At 41.1% G+C, this 18,268-nt stretch overlaps 1 protein-coding gene across 1 annotated transcript in view; it reads left to right on the forward strand.

Annotated features, from left to right (window-relative positions):
* Positions 1 to 265: 265 nt before the first annotated feature.
* The window catches only part of nf2a (NF2, moesin-ezrin-radixin like (MERLIN) tumor suppressor a), a 61,019-nt gene continuing 43,016 nt past the window's right edge, over positions 266 to 18,268 (forward strand). The window contains exons 1-4 of the mRNA XM_080003212.1: positions 266 to 493; positions 610 to 750; positions 8,981 to 9,106; positions 10,400 to 10,522. Coding sequence (XP_079859338.1) covers positions 637 to 750; positions 8,981 to 9,106; positions 10,400 to 10,522 — 363 coding nt within the window. The 5' untranslated portion in view covers positions 266 to 493; positions 610 to 636. The remainder of the gene's footprint in view (positions 494 to 609; positions 751 to 8,980; positions 9,107 to 10,399; positions 10,523 to 18,268) is intronic.

Consider the following 18,268-nt stretch of genomic DNA (forward strand, 5'->3'; position numbering starts at 1 on the left):
TCGTCATTCTGATTGTGATATCTTAATTTTAATCGGAATTTCTCAGAACTTTCTCGATGTAGAAATGTCCGGATCCCGGAATCCCGGGATCCTGGAATCCCGGGATCCTGGAATCCTGGAATCCTGACATCAGATCCTCTCGTTTTCCAGCCTCATGACCAGGAACCACTGGAGCCGTGACCGGATGTTTTCCAAGTGGGAAGCTCGTCGCTCCCAGTTTCTCCGATATGACATGAACGCAGCGTGAGCTGAAAGGAAACGCCAGTCGCTTCAGAGTGGACGGGTGCCCAGTGGGCGCTCACCCTGGCTGCTAGCCGGCCAGCGAGCGTGTCCTCCGCCCAACGAACACCTCCGCGATGTCCCCCGACGGGCACAACTACTCGAACTAGAGCACAGCGAACAAACCCGTTCGATGGGGAGATGCGAGCGCCACCGCAAGAACAGCCGAATTGGGACGTAGAAGTTCTGCGAAGTTTCGACAAAACTAGCAAACGTGAGTTAGCTGCACCCTGGGATGAAGTGGAACCCCGGATGTGTCTTGTTGTTGTTGTTGTTGTTGTTGTTGCTGTTGTTGTTGTTGACATATTGCGAACACGACTTCTCACCCAGGGGGACCCGCAGACCTTGCTGAACACCATGGCCAGTGCCTTGGCAGCCAAAATGGGACTGAATTCCCTGAGGAGGAAGCAAACCAGGAGCTTCATGGTCAGGATCAGCACCATGGAGTCCGACCTGGAGTTCAGCTGCGAGGTACGTAAAAGTACAAATAGCCTGGCACGACAGGGACATTTTCACCTAAGTCAAGTCAAGTTTATTTGTACAGCCCTCAATCACAATACAATCTCAAAGGACTTCACAAACGCACATTTCACATAGAAATCAACAGCCTCCCCTGGTCTGAACCCTCATCCGGGCAAGGAAAACCCCCGGAAAACTAAGAGTAAGAGGAAAAATAAGGAAGAAACCTTGAGAAGGGGCCACAGGAGGAGGAATCCTCCTTACAGGGTGACCAGGCTGCAACGGATGCCGAGTGGGCACAACAATAATAATATAACATGACAAATCATAGGTTATTGTACTTCTATAGAAAGTAAATGTCAAAGCTAAACAGTATGAGAGTCTGTTTGAGTGGTATCTCTGACCTGGGCCACAAGGAAGCCAATGGGGCAGAACGGGGAAAAGGGCGTCGGGCATAGAATTATTTTCAGTGTCTAAACATGTAATTACTTTTTTCTTGTTGTGGTTGTCAGAGAGAAGTTATATTTTTGTATATATTTTTTGTCAATATGTCGTGATATTCACCATACTTATGGATCTTACCAAGTAAAAAAAAAAAAAAAGAAAAGTAGTATGTAAGTACTGGCTCTTAAATGTACTTACAGTTTAAAAGTAAAAGTACTATAGTCATTCAGTGCCATTACTTTACATTACGTCCTCGGTCAGACATTTTTGTCCAAAACATTCTCTAGGAACAAGCAGCACTAGCAGAGTTGAGTTTTTTTTGGTAATAAACAGGGAAAGAAGCTGCTCATGGGGTAGACGGTCACGCCAACTGACAATTTCCAAAGCATTACAAGTTTCCCGAGGCCACAATTACAGATTAAACTGACATTACTAAACAACAAAATTAACAGCTGTGAGCCGTGGAGGCATGGACTCCACCTCTAAAGGTGTCCCGTGGTATCTGGCACCAAGACGTTGGCAGCAGATCCTTTAAGTCCTGGAAGTTGTGAGGTGGGGCATGGATCGGGCTTGTTGTTCCAGCACATCCCACAGATGCTCCATTGGATCTGACCCTAACCCCGCCCATCTACATGATGTAGAAGAAAAGGTGATTCATCAGACCTCCACCTTCTTCCATTGCTTCATGGTCCAGTTCTGACGCTCACGTGTCCATTGTAGGTGCTTTCAGGGGTGGACAGGGGTCAACATGGACGCTCTGAGCGCTCCCATACACAGAGAGCTGCCATGCACTGTGTGTTCTACACCTTTCTATCATAGCAGCATGAACTTTTTCACCAATTTTGTGCGACAGTAGTTTTTCTCTGGGACTATTGATTAATTGCTCATAAGAATTGAATCAATTTAAGATTTTGTCTTATCTATAAAAACAGAACAATCTGCAGTCTTGTCATTGTATCAGCCATTATATCCCACCTCTTGATAGATGCCACTGGAACCAGATGATGAATGATACTCACTTCACCTGTCAGTGGTTTTAATGTTGTGGCTGATCGGTGTATACAGTATATTTGCTTTGAAATTTAGTGTAAAGAAAGACGAAAGTGGATGTACTTAGGCAACCTGAAAAACTTACTTTAGTGCAGTGAATGAAGTATTTGTACTTTGGTACTTTCCACCACTGATTTATATCAGCTTATTTAATGATATAGTAAATAACACAAATGAGATAATAAAATGAATACAAATCCTGAGCTAGGCACTGGAATGACATCAGTGTCTGGCCCTGTGCTGTCTGCACTATGAGTCATTTAGACCTTTTTTAATTTCTTACTTACTGACTTCTACTATTGTTTACTTTCTGTGCGGTAATATTCACTGACTATTTTTATCCAAAACCGCAGTAGTCGCAGGAACCATACCACCGCTCAGCTCCTGCCACAGCCCTCCAATTTGTCTTGTGCATAGAGCACATTCTGTATATTCTATTTTTTACTTTTTTTTATGTTGTCTTGTTGTCTTGTCTGCGTGTCTGATTGGGCAAAACAACACACCAACCCCTGCCAGGTCAAATTCCTCCTACATGGAAATTTACTGAACCAAATGAACAGATTCAGCTCTGGCACTGATTTTCTGTGCGAGTTGCAGAACACAAATTTCAAGTTTTATTTTTCTGAATATATGTTACATAGTATTTGTAAAACCATATGAACCAATAAATTATGAACTTGTACCATATTTTGAGTCACAAGGGAGGTTTTAAGTGCAGTTCACATGTGATTATTTTACTCCGTGTGATGTCTGAATAGTTTTCTAACATTGTGAATGGGATGTTCTGTTCTGACACAAGGTGGCAGCAGGTAACCTGCAGCACAGCTCAGTTATACTTGTGTAATTGCTGTATACTAAAGAGCATTTAGTATTTTTTTCAGATCTGACTTGTACATCTGCAGAATTGCGCAAATTGCTGTTGTGGACAAACTTCAATCTCATGATATGTCCAAGTACAAGAATATCCGAGATACAATATTTATCAATCTGTAACCTGAAAACACATTCAAAGAACCATTTAATGTTGGTGTTGATATTTCTAAATGCAGCCATGTCTCAGCCATGTCATTTCCATGGAATGGAAAAAAATATATATAAATAAATGTTTTCATGCGAGCACAAAAAGGGAATCCAAAATTACTGGCGACGGCCATCTCTGTATTTAGAGGGGAGGGACCCAGCGACACGCGGCTTTGGTAATTACACTCTGGTCGAAGCTCAATTGCAGGTTTTCAATTTCTATTTTCTGAGCTGTATCAGTTGTGGGTTACGTAAACAACAATTATTGAGGCTCGGTCTGCTATGCCGTTAATTTTCGTTTATCATTGGGAATTGGGTTAAAAAGACCTTGAGCTGTGGTCGACATGGTCGATGCATGAGAGAATATTCCTGTACTTTCCATGGGCCCTTGTCCTTCCCCTTGCCTATGAATTAATTCTAATAATTGTCATCATATAATCACTATGTATGAAATAATATACAAATGTACACTTCAAATTATTATTATTATTATTATTATTATTACAATGAATAAAATAATAATAATAATAGAAAAATATATAATAAATAAAAAAATAATAATAATTAATAATGACTATAATTATTTGAATGTAAGGATTGATGTGGCGTTGGGTCAGGGCTGAGGAGAGAGTGGCAAATATTTTAACATCCAAGGATTTTGTGGTTTCGGCTTTCAATACTTAAAACGTCAGACTTTTTAAGTTTAATGTCTACAGGAGAGTCTTGCCGCAGTGCTGTGCTGCTGGCATGGGGGCTGGGATACAAAATCAAATATCACACTCTTATTTCATGTTTTACCTTTATCGATAATTCTAGCACCAATATTATTTATGTAGGACTTTAAAAACCCATCCACGTTTCTACCAAACTACTGGACTACAATGGTGGAAGAGACGCGTCGATTGTTTCACCACTATTTCAATTGAAAACAGGATGCAGGCTGGCACACAAAAACAAAACACAGAGGAATAAGTCAATCACAGTTGTAGGCGAGGGAGTAAAATCAGGTTTTACGTGGGTTTTTTTTCAGACACCAACTGTTATTTCGTAGGCTGTTGGTGGAGCTACCGAAACAGTCCTGTCCCCAGCTGTTTACTAATGAGAGGCATTCATCAGAAGAGTCTATAAAGTTCAGAAAGCTGTACAACTTTATTGTCATGCAGCCGTGAGACATGTACTGCTTATAACCTTGACTGAGCTTGTAAACAATGGGCTAAACAACACAATTGTTTAAATTGACCAGTATTTGATTCATTGAAGGAATTCAAAGTCACATCATTATGAAAGTATCCTGCTTTTATTGCAAATTTTACATCCCAACATAGTTCCAGCTATTCGTGTCAACTGCTTTACAAGACTTTAATAGATGTATCTCTATTAAACAGTGGCACAATGCATTGATGCAAATTTGTTTTATTTTCAGCTTTATCTTTTTTTTTTATGGAATCAATCGGCTGTTGTCCGTTGTTGCCGTTTTTCTCTTCGTAGAGGAAGGAAATTAATAACATGGAAGCCAGAGATCTGATATTACGTTCAAAACAAATTGGCAATTAATTAGCCGTATGTGTTATTTGCTGTGTTTTCATCATTCTTTCTTCCGGCAGGCATGTCTGAAAGCAAGCGTTTCATAATTGTATTAACCAGTCAGTCAATTTATTCATACAGCACGTTGGAAAAGAACAAGTGTTGATCAAAGTGCTTTTCCTCTTAAAGAAGCAGCCATGAAACAGTGGGCAAGGTTAAAACATCGATACTCGAATACTATTTAATTCAGTTAGAAATCTGTAATATTAATACTTTTTCAAACATTTTCCACGTCGATGAAATGCCACCATAGTCACAAATGAATTGGAAATATGTCTGCATTAGACTGGATTTGTTATGTGAAATAGTTTTGTAATGTACAGTGTAATCAGATGTGAAACTGAAAAGTTGGCACAAATTCTCATTATGTATAAAATGTCAATATATCAATACAGAATTATTATCGTGAGCCATCTCACCAATATCATATTGAATTGAATCGCGACCCAAATCGTGAGATTGTGCCCAATATCCAGTGCTAATAGGCTTTTAGGGTTATTTCCCTACTTTACTGCTCGGTTTATTTCAGTTTCTGTTGTTAATTGTATATTTGCGAATTTCCCTACCGTCTGGCCTTCTTGGTTACTTCTAGTTCATTGTCCATTGCCATTTTTTCTTGTTCACTGTTTAAATTTAGGTTTTATTTTATAGTTATTTTGTCAATTTAAAATATTATATTTATATAATTATATTTATATTAATGTTATTTGTTTATGTTTATCATTTAGGTCTAGTGTAAATAACCAAATTTCAACAAATTTATAGTTCATTATTTATCTTTTGTTATTTTATTTTTATTTTTTTTTTAACTTTTTGGTTAAATTTATTGTCAACTCTAGGTTCATTCTACGTGGGGAAATGTATCCATCTCTTGTTTAGTTTGGATTTTATGTACGTTATGTATAGCTTCTTATTTTCTTTTTGTTTCTTTTATTTGAAAAAAGACACTATCTAAACACACTGTTTCTAAACACACTATTACTAAACACACCATATCTATCTAAATACACTATATCTAAACACACTATCCAAACACACTATTACTAAACACACTATTACTAAACACACCATATCTATCTAAACACACTATTACTAAACACACTATTACGGAACACACTATAAACACACCATATCTATCTAAACACACTAACTAAACACACCATATCTATCTAAATACACTATATCTAAACACACTATTACTAAACACACCATATCTATCTAAATACACTATATCTATACACACTAACTAAACACACCATAACTATCTAAATACACTATATCTTAACACACTATCTAAACACACTATTACTAAACACACTGTTTCTAAACACACTATTACTAAACACACCATATCTATCTAAATACACTTTATCTAAACAAACTAACTAAACACACCATAACTATCTAAATACACTATATCTAAACACACTATTACTAAACACACTGTTTCTAAACACACTATTACTAAACAAACTAACTAAACACACCATAACTCTCTAAATACACTATATCTAAACACACTATTACTAAACACACCATATCTATCTAAATACACTATATCTAAACACACTATTACTAAACACACCATATCTATCTAAATACACTATATCTAAACACACTATTACTAAACACACCATATCTATCTAAATACACTATATCTAAACACACTATTACTAAACACACCATATCTATCTAAATACACTATATCTAAACACACTATTACTAAACACACCATAACTATCTAAATACACTATTACTAAACACACTATTACTAAACACACCATATCTATCTAAATACACTATATCTAAACACACTAACTAAACACACCATAACTATCAAAATACACTGTATCTAAACACACTATCTAAACACACTATTACTAAACACACCATATCTATCTAAACACACTATTACTAAACACACTGTTACTAAACACACCATATCTATCTAAACACACTATTACTAAACACACTATTACTGAACACACTATTACTAAACACACCATAACTATCTAAATACACTATATCTAAACACACTATCTAAACACACTATTACTAAACACACCATATCTATCTAAACACACTATTACTAAACACACTATTACTAAACACACCATATCTATCTAAATACACTATATCTAAACAAACTAACTAAACACACCATAACTATCTAAATACACTATATCTAAACACACTAACTAAACACACCGTAACTATCTAAATACACTATATCTAAACACACTATCTAAACACACTATTACTAAACACACCATATCTATCTAAACACACTATTACTAAACACACTGTTACTAAACACACCATATCTATCTAAACACACTATTACTAAACACACTATTACTGAAGACACTATTACTAAACACACTATTACTAAACACACCATATCTATCTAAACACACTATTACTAAACACACCATAACTATCTAAATACACTATATCTAACACACTATCTAAACACACTATTACTAAACACACTATTACTAAACACACCATATCTATCTAAACACACTATTACTAAACACACTATTACGGAACACACTATAAACACACCATATCTATCTAAACACACTAACTAAACACACCATAACTATCTAAATACACTATATCTAAACACACTATTACTAAACACACCATATCTATCTAAATACACTATATCTAAACACACTAACTAAACACACCATAACTATCTAAATACACTATATCTAAACACACTATCTAAACACACTATTACTAAACACACCATATCTATCTAAACACACTATTACTAAACACACTATTACTAAACACACCATATCTATCTAAATACACTATATCTCAACACACCATATCTATCTAAACACACTATTACTAAACACACTATTACAGAACACACTATAAACACACCATATCTATCTAAACACACTAACTAAACACACTATAACTATCTAAATACACTATATCTAAACACACCATATCTATCTAAATACACTATATCTAAACACACTATTACTAAACACACCATATCTATCTAAATACACTATATCTAAACACACTATCTAAACACACCATATCTATCTAAATACACTATATCTAAACACACTATTACTAAACACACCATATCTATCTAAATACACTATATCTAAACACACTAACTAAACACACCATAACTCTCTAAATACACTATATCTAAACACACTATCTAAACACACCATATCTATCTAAATACACTATATCTAAACACACTATTACTAAACACACCATATCTATCTAAATACACTATATCTAAACACACTAACTAAACACACCATAACTCTCTAAATACACTATATCTAAACACACTATCTAAACACACTATTACTAAACACACCATATCTATCTAAACACACTATTACTAAACACACTATTACTAAACACACCATATCTACCTAAACATACTATTACTAAACACACTATTACTAAACACACCATATCTACCTAAATACACTATATCTCAACACACCATATCTATCTAAACACACTATTACTAAACACACTATTACGAAACACACCATATCTTTCTAAATACACTATTACGACACACACCATATCTACCTAAATACACTATATCTAAACACACCATATCTATCTAAACACACCATTACTAAACACACTATTACTAAACACATCATATCTATCTAAATACACTTTATCTAAACACTCTATTACTAAACACACCATATCTATCTAAACACACTATTACTGAACACACTATTACTAAACACACCATATCTATCTAAATACACTATATCTAAACACACTATCTATCTAAATACACTATTATTAAATACACTATCTACACACTATTACTAAACACACTATTACTAAACACAGTATATCTATCTAAATACACTATCTACACACACTATTACTAAACACACTACATCTATCTATCTAAACATACTATTTCTAAGCACACTATATCTATCTAAACACACTATCTAAACACACTATATATCCATCTAAACACACTATATATCCATCTAAACACACTATATATCCATCTTAAGACACTATCAAGTCGTAGGAGTCAAAGACATGAGGAACATGAACATGTTGCGTATAAAACCAACCACACCGCTGAGCCTCGTCTTGTGTTTCTGCGCTGCAGGTGAAGTGGAAGGGAAAGGACCTTTTGGACCTGGTGTGCCGCACTCTGGGGCTCAGGGAGACGTGGTTCTTTGGTCTCCGCTACGACGTCAAGGATACGGTGGCCTGGCTGAAGATGGACAGGAAGGTAATTGATCCCAGTGACCGTCCGGCTCCCCGGACGCGTGTCTGAAATGGATGCGAGATGAGCCGGTCGAACGTTTCCTGACTCGCCGCCCACTTGGAAATTCTCACACGTCTATTGGTTTCTCACGGTGGCGATGCATTTTGTCGAAAGGTTTAAAGAAAGCACAAGGTTGAGTTTTTGAACATTTTGGGGAGAAAATACCGTGAAATTGGTTTCGGAAAATTTTATTAAAATCAGAAAAGAGCTTTGTTTTGCCAGTGGGTTGGGGGCCCACTTGCAGCACAGAGCACTAGGTTGAAAATCGCTGCTATATCCAATACAGAGGGCACAGTCCCCAAAAGACACGTCCCCTCCCCACTAAGTCGGAGTCAATTCATAATGAAAGATTAAAGACAACAACCGCCTTTTTAATCAAATTTTTAAGCACTAATTTGACATGACTAATTACATTTCATTTTAAGATTGTTCATTTTAAGTTTCTAAATCTGATTTATAAGATTCAGTGTCGTTTATTGTTCGTATTTGAATACATTTTCATTATTTGTTTTAATTGTTATTGATTTCATTAGTTGGTCACCGTTCTGCCGCCGTTGGCCTGTGAAAGGCAAATAAAAAACACATCAGTATGACTGCTCCACCTGTTTTACTATTAACTACGTTGGTTTGCATGTGACACACATGGGGGGCGCCAAGTCCTTGAAATCCTAAGGAGGGGGGGTTCGGCAAAGAAAGTTTGAATACCAATGAACTAATGGGTACAGAACATCTTTTTGGTATCCATTGGTATCAGGTTCTTATACACCGTCGATGGAGGACACACTGTACATGTAAATACTTATACTTGCATGTTTGATTTTTGTTTATTTACTGTTATTGTGACTTCTGTCTGTAATGCTTATTCCCCCTTTGGGACGTTAAAGATAGATCGAGGAGATGTATTCACATAATATCAATATCGTGAATATCAATATCGTGAAATTTGAGACTAGATATCGTCTGAGATTGTGGTTATGGGAATAATGTTAATTCAGCATCTGTCGTCTTTAAGCAGTATTACAGTAAAAGAATGGAGTTTTCTGACCTTTATAGATTGTTCTAGCTGTTAACAATTGTTTCTCAAATATTTCTTGTGTGTTAAATATCTTATGAAAGCACCAATAGTCACCCCAAGTATGAGTAGTACTAGTCACGTATTGTCTAATTATCCATATTTAGGTTTTAGTCAAAATGCTTGTGATGTTACATTTTTGTGAATATTGCCCAGCCCTTAATTTAAGACTTACTCTACTCCAGGTTTTGGATCAAGAAGTGCCAAAGGAGGAACCAATCACCTTTCACTTCCTGGTGAAATTCTATCCTGAGAACGCTGAGGAGGAGTTGGTGCAGGACATCACGCAGCATCTGTTTTTCCTTCAGGTACCGATGAGAAACACAGAGATTAACATGGAATTATCTTCATAAACATCCTTAAAGCGGCGGTGGGAACAGAAACCGACACTGCAGTGTATCGCGATACTTTCTCTTGTGATGCGCTGTTGACACACAGGCACCGTGTATTGATTTTATTGGCTGTAGCCGTCACTCTCGACGGATGACTTGATTTTCCGGAATTGAGACTGATTTTAAGTGTCGCTGCATTTTAAAATTGCACAGAATAAACATAGTGTAGGATTAATTCATCTTGTTGAAAATATATTTGGCATATTTTTCCAATCACAGATATTGGGATGAATCGTCAAAGACTTTCTCGCAATATCTCATATGGCACAACCGCCTGCATCGTGATGGCATGTGTCATCATCGTATCGTGTTCTGTGTTACCTGGAGATCGTCTTCTGTAACGACAACGTTTTGTATCACACACAGTATTAGGGGTGGAACGGCACACAAATTCGTACCAGACCGTTTGGGTAAAGGACTTTAGGCACGGTGCAGATTTGAACTGAATGAGGTCTTTAGCCGTAGTGAACAATAGGCTTTTTTTGCGGGCGGAACATACTTCGACGCAAAAATATGAAAGTGTCTCTGCCTCGCACTTTGAGCTCACCTCACACACGACACGCTTAGCCCCGCCCAGCCTCAGCCTGGCAAACGTCGTGTCCAATGCAAATGAGAAGCCAGAGCCTCCCTTATCACGAAGGTGGTCCCCGGAACACTTCGGCTTCCCGGTGAAATTCAAAGACAAGTGGATGAGAGGAAAGCAGTGTGCCAAAATTGTTCTGTCGTGATCAGGTGTGTTTTTGGCAACACACCAAACGTGATGCGCCACGGGAATGTGAATACCACCGCAGCAAGGGAAACAAAAAAAAAAAGAGCTGCTGCGCTCATCATTTAAACAGCCTCGCGCTGGTAATTCACATCTCGGGCCGCAGACATAACAAATGCCATTGGTGTTTTTATAGCAGCGGATCTACACCCTACTCAGCTGTTGAGAACACAGGTTTTAAACACGTGTTGAAGGTGATCAAGCCCCGGGGTGGAATTCCTTCTCGTCGGCATTTCAGCCAGAAAGTGGTAGCAGCCCTTTAGGAACAAGCCACGGCTGCTGTTTTCCACGACTTGTCCAAGGCTGCTGTACCACTCACGACCGACGGATGGACGTCCGGAGCCACCGTGAGCCCAGCCCCATTTATGAACAACACATAAGCGCAGATCTGGCGGAGGGCGGAGTTGGAGTGGAAGTTGGAAAGGCCCGGAGCTACAATTCCTGTCACAACAGACGATGCTAGACATATTTGTTCGTGCAGTTATTGAAGCTGGACTGGGCCCCCAAATCGGATGTTTTGCACACACAATAAATTTTGCGTGACAGAGAGCAACAGGACCGGACCAGCTTTCCAGAGTGCCAACAACAGCTGCACACACATCAGAGAGCAGCCTCGACACGCCCTTATTGATGATGTCACCACCCACTGGAACTCCAGTCATGATATGCCAGACGTACCCGGAACAACAAGCAGCTGCGCACTCAGCGCTGACAGAAAAAGGCCCTCGAGAGGAATAATGAAGTAACCACGTCGTCTGACCAGGATGTGAACATGGCAGAGGAGGTGATTGAGGTCCTTGAACCTCTAAAGACCCTCCCAGCACCGATGATCCTCCACATCCCAGCGCTCAGCTCTATGGAACCCAACGAGGAAGACGGTCCAGCTGTGAGGGGAGCCAAGGCTGCCGTCAGAGGGAGCCTGGAGGACAGATAACCCTGCATGTCGTGGCTTCCTCCACAAATACACAGCTATGTGACCGAAAGCTCAAGGCCCTTCCTCGTGTGGATGACGCCTGTCGTGACGGGACCCACAGCCGCCTCATCACAGAGATTGGAACCCTGAAACAGCAGGTATTGTATTGATTAATTTGCTTGCACATGAAATGTCTTCATTGCTTAAATTCAAACATTTGCTGCTACAGTGTCAGTAGTTCTCATAGATTACATTTTTTTTTTTCATTTTATTTTGCAGAGTTAGGAGGCAAAGGAGTCAGTCCAACCGGAGAGGACACCCAGGGGCATCTGAATCATCTCCTCCTGTCAAGAAGTCAGCCATGGCTGAACTGTTTGGTGAGCTCTTCGAGACCCGGGGGGAAACAAGCCTACTCTGCAGCTGGTGAAGGAAGAAGAGATTTCCTCATACAAGGCTGTGGACTGCGTTTCGTCGAATTCCAACCGACTTGTATGGTGGAGGACCAATGAGCCCACATATCCTTATGTTGCCATGTTAGCAAAGTGCTACCTTGCTGTACCTACTGCCTCCGTTCCTAGTCAGTGTGTGTTTTCTACAGATGGAGACATTGTCACTGCCAGCAGATCAGCCCTTTCTGCGCACCATGTGGACAAGTTCATTTTTCTGACGAGAAACATAAAACTTGAATGAAACTGAACGGGGCTAAAAACTGAAACTGTTAATGCTGCACTTTAGTCGAGGTGGAAAAGTTAATTTCTTAAAAAAAAATAAAAAATCTGAGCAAACCTTAAAGCCGGGATGGTTAATGCTGCACTGTAATCGATAGTTCTATTTTTTATTATGTTGTATTTTTTATTATTTTATATTTTGTTAAATTTATTTGTGAATCTTTTCTTTATCGGAGAACTTAGTAGTAGTTTGCAGAAGTATTCTGTTCTTTTATATATTTTATTTTAATTATGTTTCATTTAGAATTTCATAAAAAATTATAAACAGATGTTTAAAAACGTTCACAGTAAACGACAAGAAATATTATGTTTTGCAATTGTTTTCCCTTTACCGAACCGTGACCTCAAAACCGAGGTACATGTGTACCGTTACACCCCTATCACTTATATACGTGGTGTGCGTGTGCGCGTCACATTGAATAAGTCCTTACTGGAAACAACCTGAACAGAGAAAGCAGAACAGTAACATGCTTATTGAAACGTGGCATGGCTGGCATGGCTGGCATGGCTGACATGGCTGACATGGCTGACATGGCTGACATGGCTGGCATGGCTGGCATGGCTGACATGGCTGACCACCGATTGTCAAGGAATCAAAAAAAAGGGGTGCTGGGATCCCAGATTACTCCTAAATAATAACAATAACTTAAATTTGTTTAGCGCCTTTCAAAGAAGCCAAGGTCGCTTTACAGGAGAGGGGCAAGGGGTGGGGGGGCAGATTAAGGGAGAGAGGAACAAAAACAAAACAAAGGAATATCTAGACTAACTAACTAATGGGGAAAGGCCACGGTGAAAGGGTGGGTCTTGAGGGTTGTTTTGAAAGTGTCCAGGGTTGGGGCGTTACGGATTACGGGAGGGAGAGAGTTCCATAGGGTGGGGGCTGCCACGCTGAATGCTCTGTCCCCGAAAGTTCGTAATCTGGTACGGGGGATGGACAGCAGACCCATGTTTGAGGACCATTGAAGTTGAAGTTCCAGGATGGAGTGTGCCGGTAGAGAAGGTCGGACAGGTATTGGGGGGCGAGCGCGTGAAGGGATTTGTATGTGGTGAGGAGGAGTTTGTAGGAGATGCGGAACTTGACCGGGAGCCAGTGGAGGTGGATGAGGGTGGGGGTGATGTGCTGCCAGGGCTTGGTGTGGGTGAGAGCCCTGGCAGCTGAGTTCTGCACATACTGGAGCCCGTCCAGGGCTTTGTTGGAAACACCGGACAGGACTCCGTTACAGTAGTCCAACCGGGAGGTGATGAAAGCGTGGATGAGGATTTCAGCCACGGAGCCTGAGAGCGAGGGACGGAGACGGGAGATGGGAGATGTTTGTGAGGTGATTGAAGGCGGACTTGGTGATGGATCTGATGTGTGACTTAAAGGAGAGGGTGGAGTCCAGGATAACACCGGGTTGCGGGCCTCGGAAGATGTTTTGATGGAACAGCCGCCGACGAGGAGGTGGAGATCTCCAACCTTCCGGAGCAGCGGCTTTGGGGCCACAACCATGAGCTCTGACTTTTTGCTGTTGAGTTGGAGTCATTTTGTTGTCGTCCAGGTTTTTATGGCATGGAGGCAGTTGACCAGAGACTGTGGGGGGAGCAGAGTGGAGGGTGAGGTGCTGAGATGAAGCTGTGTGTCATCAGCATAGCAGTGGAAGTTGAGCAAGTTGAGCTCCGAGCACAGAGCCTTGAGGGACATGGTTTACCGGGGCGTGGGGGGAGGAGGAGCCGTTGACGTTGACAAACTGAGTTCTGTTTGATAGGTATGAGTGAAACCATGACAGAGCTGTTCCAGCGATGCCAAGGAGGTGGGATAGGCGTTTGAGGTGGATTGTGTGGGAGACTGCGTCGAAAGCCCAGGAACGGTCCAGGAGGATGAGGATACTGATGCTACCGGAGTCTGCCGGGCGTTGGCGATCTTGATTACAGTGGTCTCTGTGCTGTGGTGTGCTCTGTAGGCTGCCTGCAGGGGTGCGTAGAGCTCATGGTTGGACAGATGTTGATGGAGCTGGGCGGCCACTGCTCTTTCCTCCTCGGCTGATAACGAACACAAACTCAGCCAGCGCTGATTAAAATAAACCTTTCCCGTAGCCAGTGGGACGACAAGCTAAAGTTCCTCTAAAGGTTTCCAATCGTCACCGCTTGGACTGGCCGCTGCAGGAATACGCAGCCACGTGCAGGAGTTACTCTACGGTTCGATATCCCTGCAACACTCCGGAAACGGAGCGGGTGCTTAAAACTTTGAATCTCTGTTTTCCAGCGCAAACTCAGAGGGGTGTTGTCGCCCCACCATGAAGTCCTTTTAGAAAAGGAGCGCTGGGATCCGTGGTGAATTTTCTATCATTGCAAACAAGTTATTCAGAACAACTGAAAGAGATTAGTAGAAAGAGGACCTAGAAAACAAAAAGAAATGAACACCATCAATTAACAGACAGTTTGTGCATAGCCCCCCCCCCCACAATCGGACACGTTATCGATCAAAGTCTGAGCCGTGAGCGTTCCTCCCTCATCCCACCACGGAGGCCGGATGAAAAACCAGACGTCTCTGTCTGTGCGTTCCAGCTCTAAATCACTGATGGTTTTTGGGTCCCGCAGGTAAAGCCAGAGTCCGACAAGCCTCTCAGAGCTTGTTCCAGACGCTTGGCACAAGGCTTTGTTTTCCTTCCTGTTCTTTTTTTAAATGTTTTTTTACAGATTCCACCGTACAAGGCGGTCTAAGGTTAGGGATGCATGTTCTCCCTCTTTCTCTCTGAAGTGCCAGGCAGGTTTAGATCCTGTGATGTGAGATGGCGTGGTCGTCTGATGCACTAATGTGTATTTCTGCAAAATCTATTTATGCGGCGCCTCGGATGGATCAATCTGAATACTAATTTTCTGTGATGTTAGCACATTAGGAATTGACACCGGAGGTTCTGGATGTGGAGCTCTAGGTGCCAGCGGGGTCCCCAGCAAAAGGATTAGTCGTTCAACTTCACCATTATTTCATTTACATGACATTAGCACCATTGCAGGACCGACAGCGAGGACTGTTTTGATCCTAGTTCCACTGTTCCATAGTATAGACAGATGTGGAAGTTTTGACTAAATCATATCTCACAATATAATCATCAATCTTGTTAGATGGGTGTTCCAGAGGTCGTCTGAAGCATATCACATTGAGGGTCCTTGATGTGGTGAAGGGTTGAGAAGCTCCGATTTGAAGCTCTGATTTACACCGTGAATCATTTCTGCTTTCGCTCTGCCATTCCAATGTTCCACCAGCAGGGGGCAGGCCGCCACAGAGCTTTTGTGCGGTCGTTTGTTGCGCCGCCTCAGATTGTGTGCAGCCATGTGAAATCAATGCACAGACGTATTACTGACGCCCTTTCTGGCCGAATAATACTCTGCGGGGAGTTTCCAGGAAGCCCCGGCTCTCAGTCGTGATTTGTAGCAGTGCTCCCACCATCCAATTCGACCCACTACATTTATCAATTACCAATTAGCATTTAAGGGCTCAGTTATTGGCTCAGTTAATGACTTATTCCCCGTGGGGATGGCCGTCCCCTGTGGCGGTCTCGTTGGATCCAGTCCACTGTGCTGGTTTACTTACACAGTTCCAGACGGGGCCGCGGGCTCCTGTTCAGTAGGGCTGTCGCAGTCAAAAAATTATAGTTGACGACGAATACGAATAACAAAATAACATAAATTATTGCGACACAATTAATAATCGAACTGTCTTGTTATAACGCTGCCACTGTGATAGAATACGCTAGACATAACTCCCGTCTGTTGCAGAGGAGCCATTTATTGGAATTGAACACTGGAACATAAAAATGGCAGACCGTTAATTTTCCCTCAACCCGACGACAGGACTCACCTCATTCACATTTAATTCGATGCGATTGTGGAATCTGACCGTTTTACAAAATGTTCAAATAATTGTGACCGGGCGATGATGTACTAATTATAACGCCTCTGAGAGGAAGCACTTATCTACTCTACTCTACTACTACTCTACATCTTAAAAAGCTTAAACCCTGCTCAGAGGGATTCAGAGTGATTTATCAGTTGATTCTTTTTTTGGGGGGGAGGAGGAAAACCTCTCACACAATGGACTGAGCCGGTCCGCGCCGACAAATGACTCGACGGTTAAAGTGTTTGGCGGCGACAAAGGGTGGAGAATACAAATGACTGGCGGCTCCCGTCGTCTGTCTCCTCGTTACCCTGCTCATTAATCCCCATAATGTCGGGAGCGGGCCTGCATTCAGATAGTGTCACCGGCGTGACAGCTGGATTAGCACTTATCAGAAATGATCACCTCCCTTGTCTCACACGCAGACGCACACAGACCGACAGTTCCAGTCGCGCGCGCAAACACGCGTCGTCTTTGTGGCCTCGGCCCGTGGTGCTGGAGAGAAGCCTCGCAGCCCCATTTGTGAACCAGATTGGGAGTCTCGACCTCTCTGCGCTTCCCGCGATTGGGAGGGATGTCGCCTCCGCCCCCACACCCTTGTTAGTTCACAAGACTACACCGGTGGCTTGCAAATGATGGGCCTGCCGGGCTCAAATTGCCCCCTCTTACCGAAAGTGAGGCTGGAACACGTCTCCGGCCTCGAGTTTGGTACTCCACGTCTATATATTTAGTATTGTCAAAATTATTCTTTCTCACAGTCAACATTGCTGATGTTGAACCTGCGACACTTACCTGTTCTAGATGACCCCAACTCACTTTATGCCTTCATACTCACCTTAAAAAGCACTGGTCTGGTACCAGTCTCTTATCCTGCTGTCTGAAAAGGTTCATAAAATCATCTTGTTCATAACCTTCCCTGTTTCTCCCTCATATTGACCTTTCTGCACCACATCTTCAGAGCATTTACCTTACCTCTGCAATAAAGTAACTGAATTACAGAGGTGATTTGTCCAAAAATCACATTACATTTTGTCTTAAAGTTTTAAATCGGATCTACCCCGCAGACCTTCAGACACCCCGGAGTTGAATTGAAGTGCGACGGTGCAAAGGCAGAACCGGCTGCTGACGAAAAGTGTGTTGAATTTTATTCAGTGCCAGGTTTTTTGCCTCGCCATGATGGCATATTTACTAGCAAGCAGGGTGTTTTTGGAAAAAGTTTAAGCTTGAGGAAATGAAATGCAGTTGGCCTCGGCCTGCAGCTCTTGGCGCAGTGGCTAATAGGTCCCTGTGTGGCCACAGTACTGAAGTCATATCCATTTGCCATATTATTTTTTTCTCTCTCTGGAACACTGGAAAAAAGGGATTATTTAAAGTTGGTCAC

This window comes from Zeus faber, assembly GCF_960531495.2.
Source record: "Zeus faber genome assembly, chromosome: 7".
NCBI classification, from domain to species: Eukaryota; Metazoa; Chordata; class Actinopteri; order Zeiformes; family Zeidae; genus Zeus; species Zeus faber.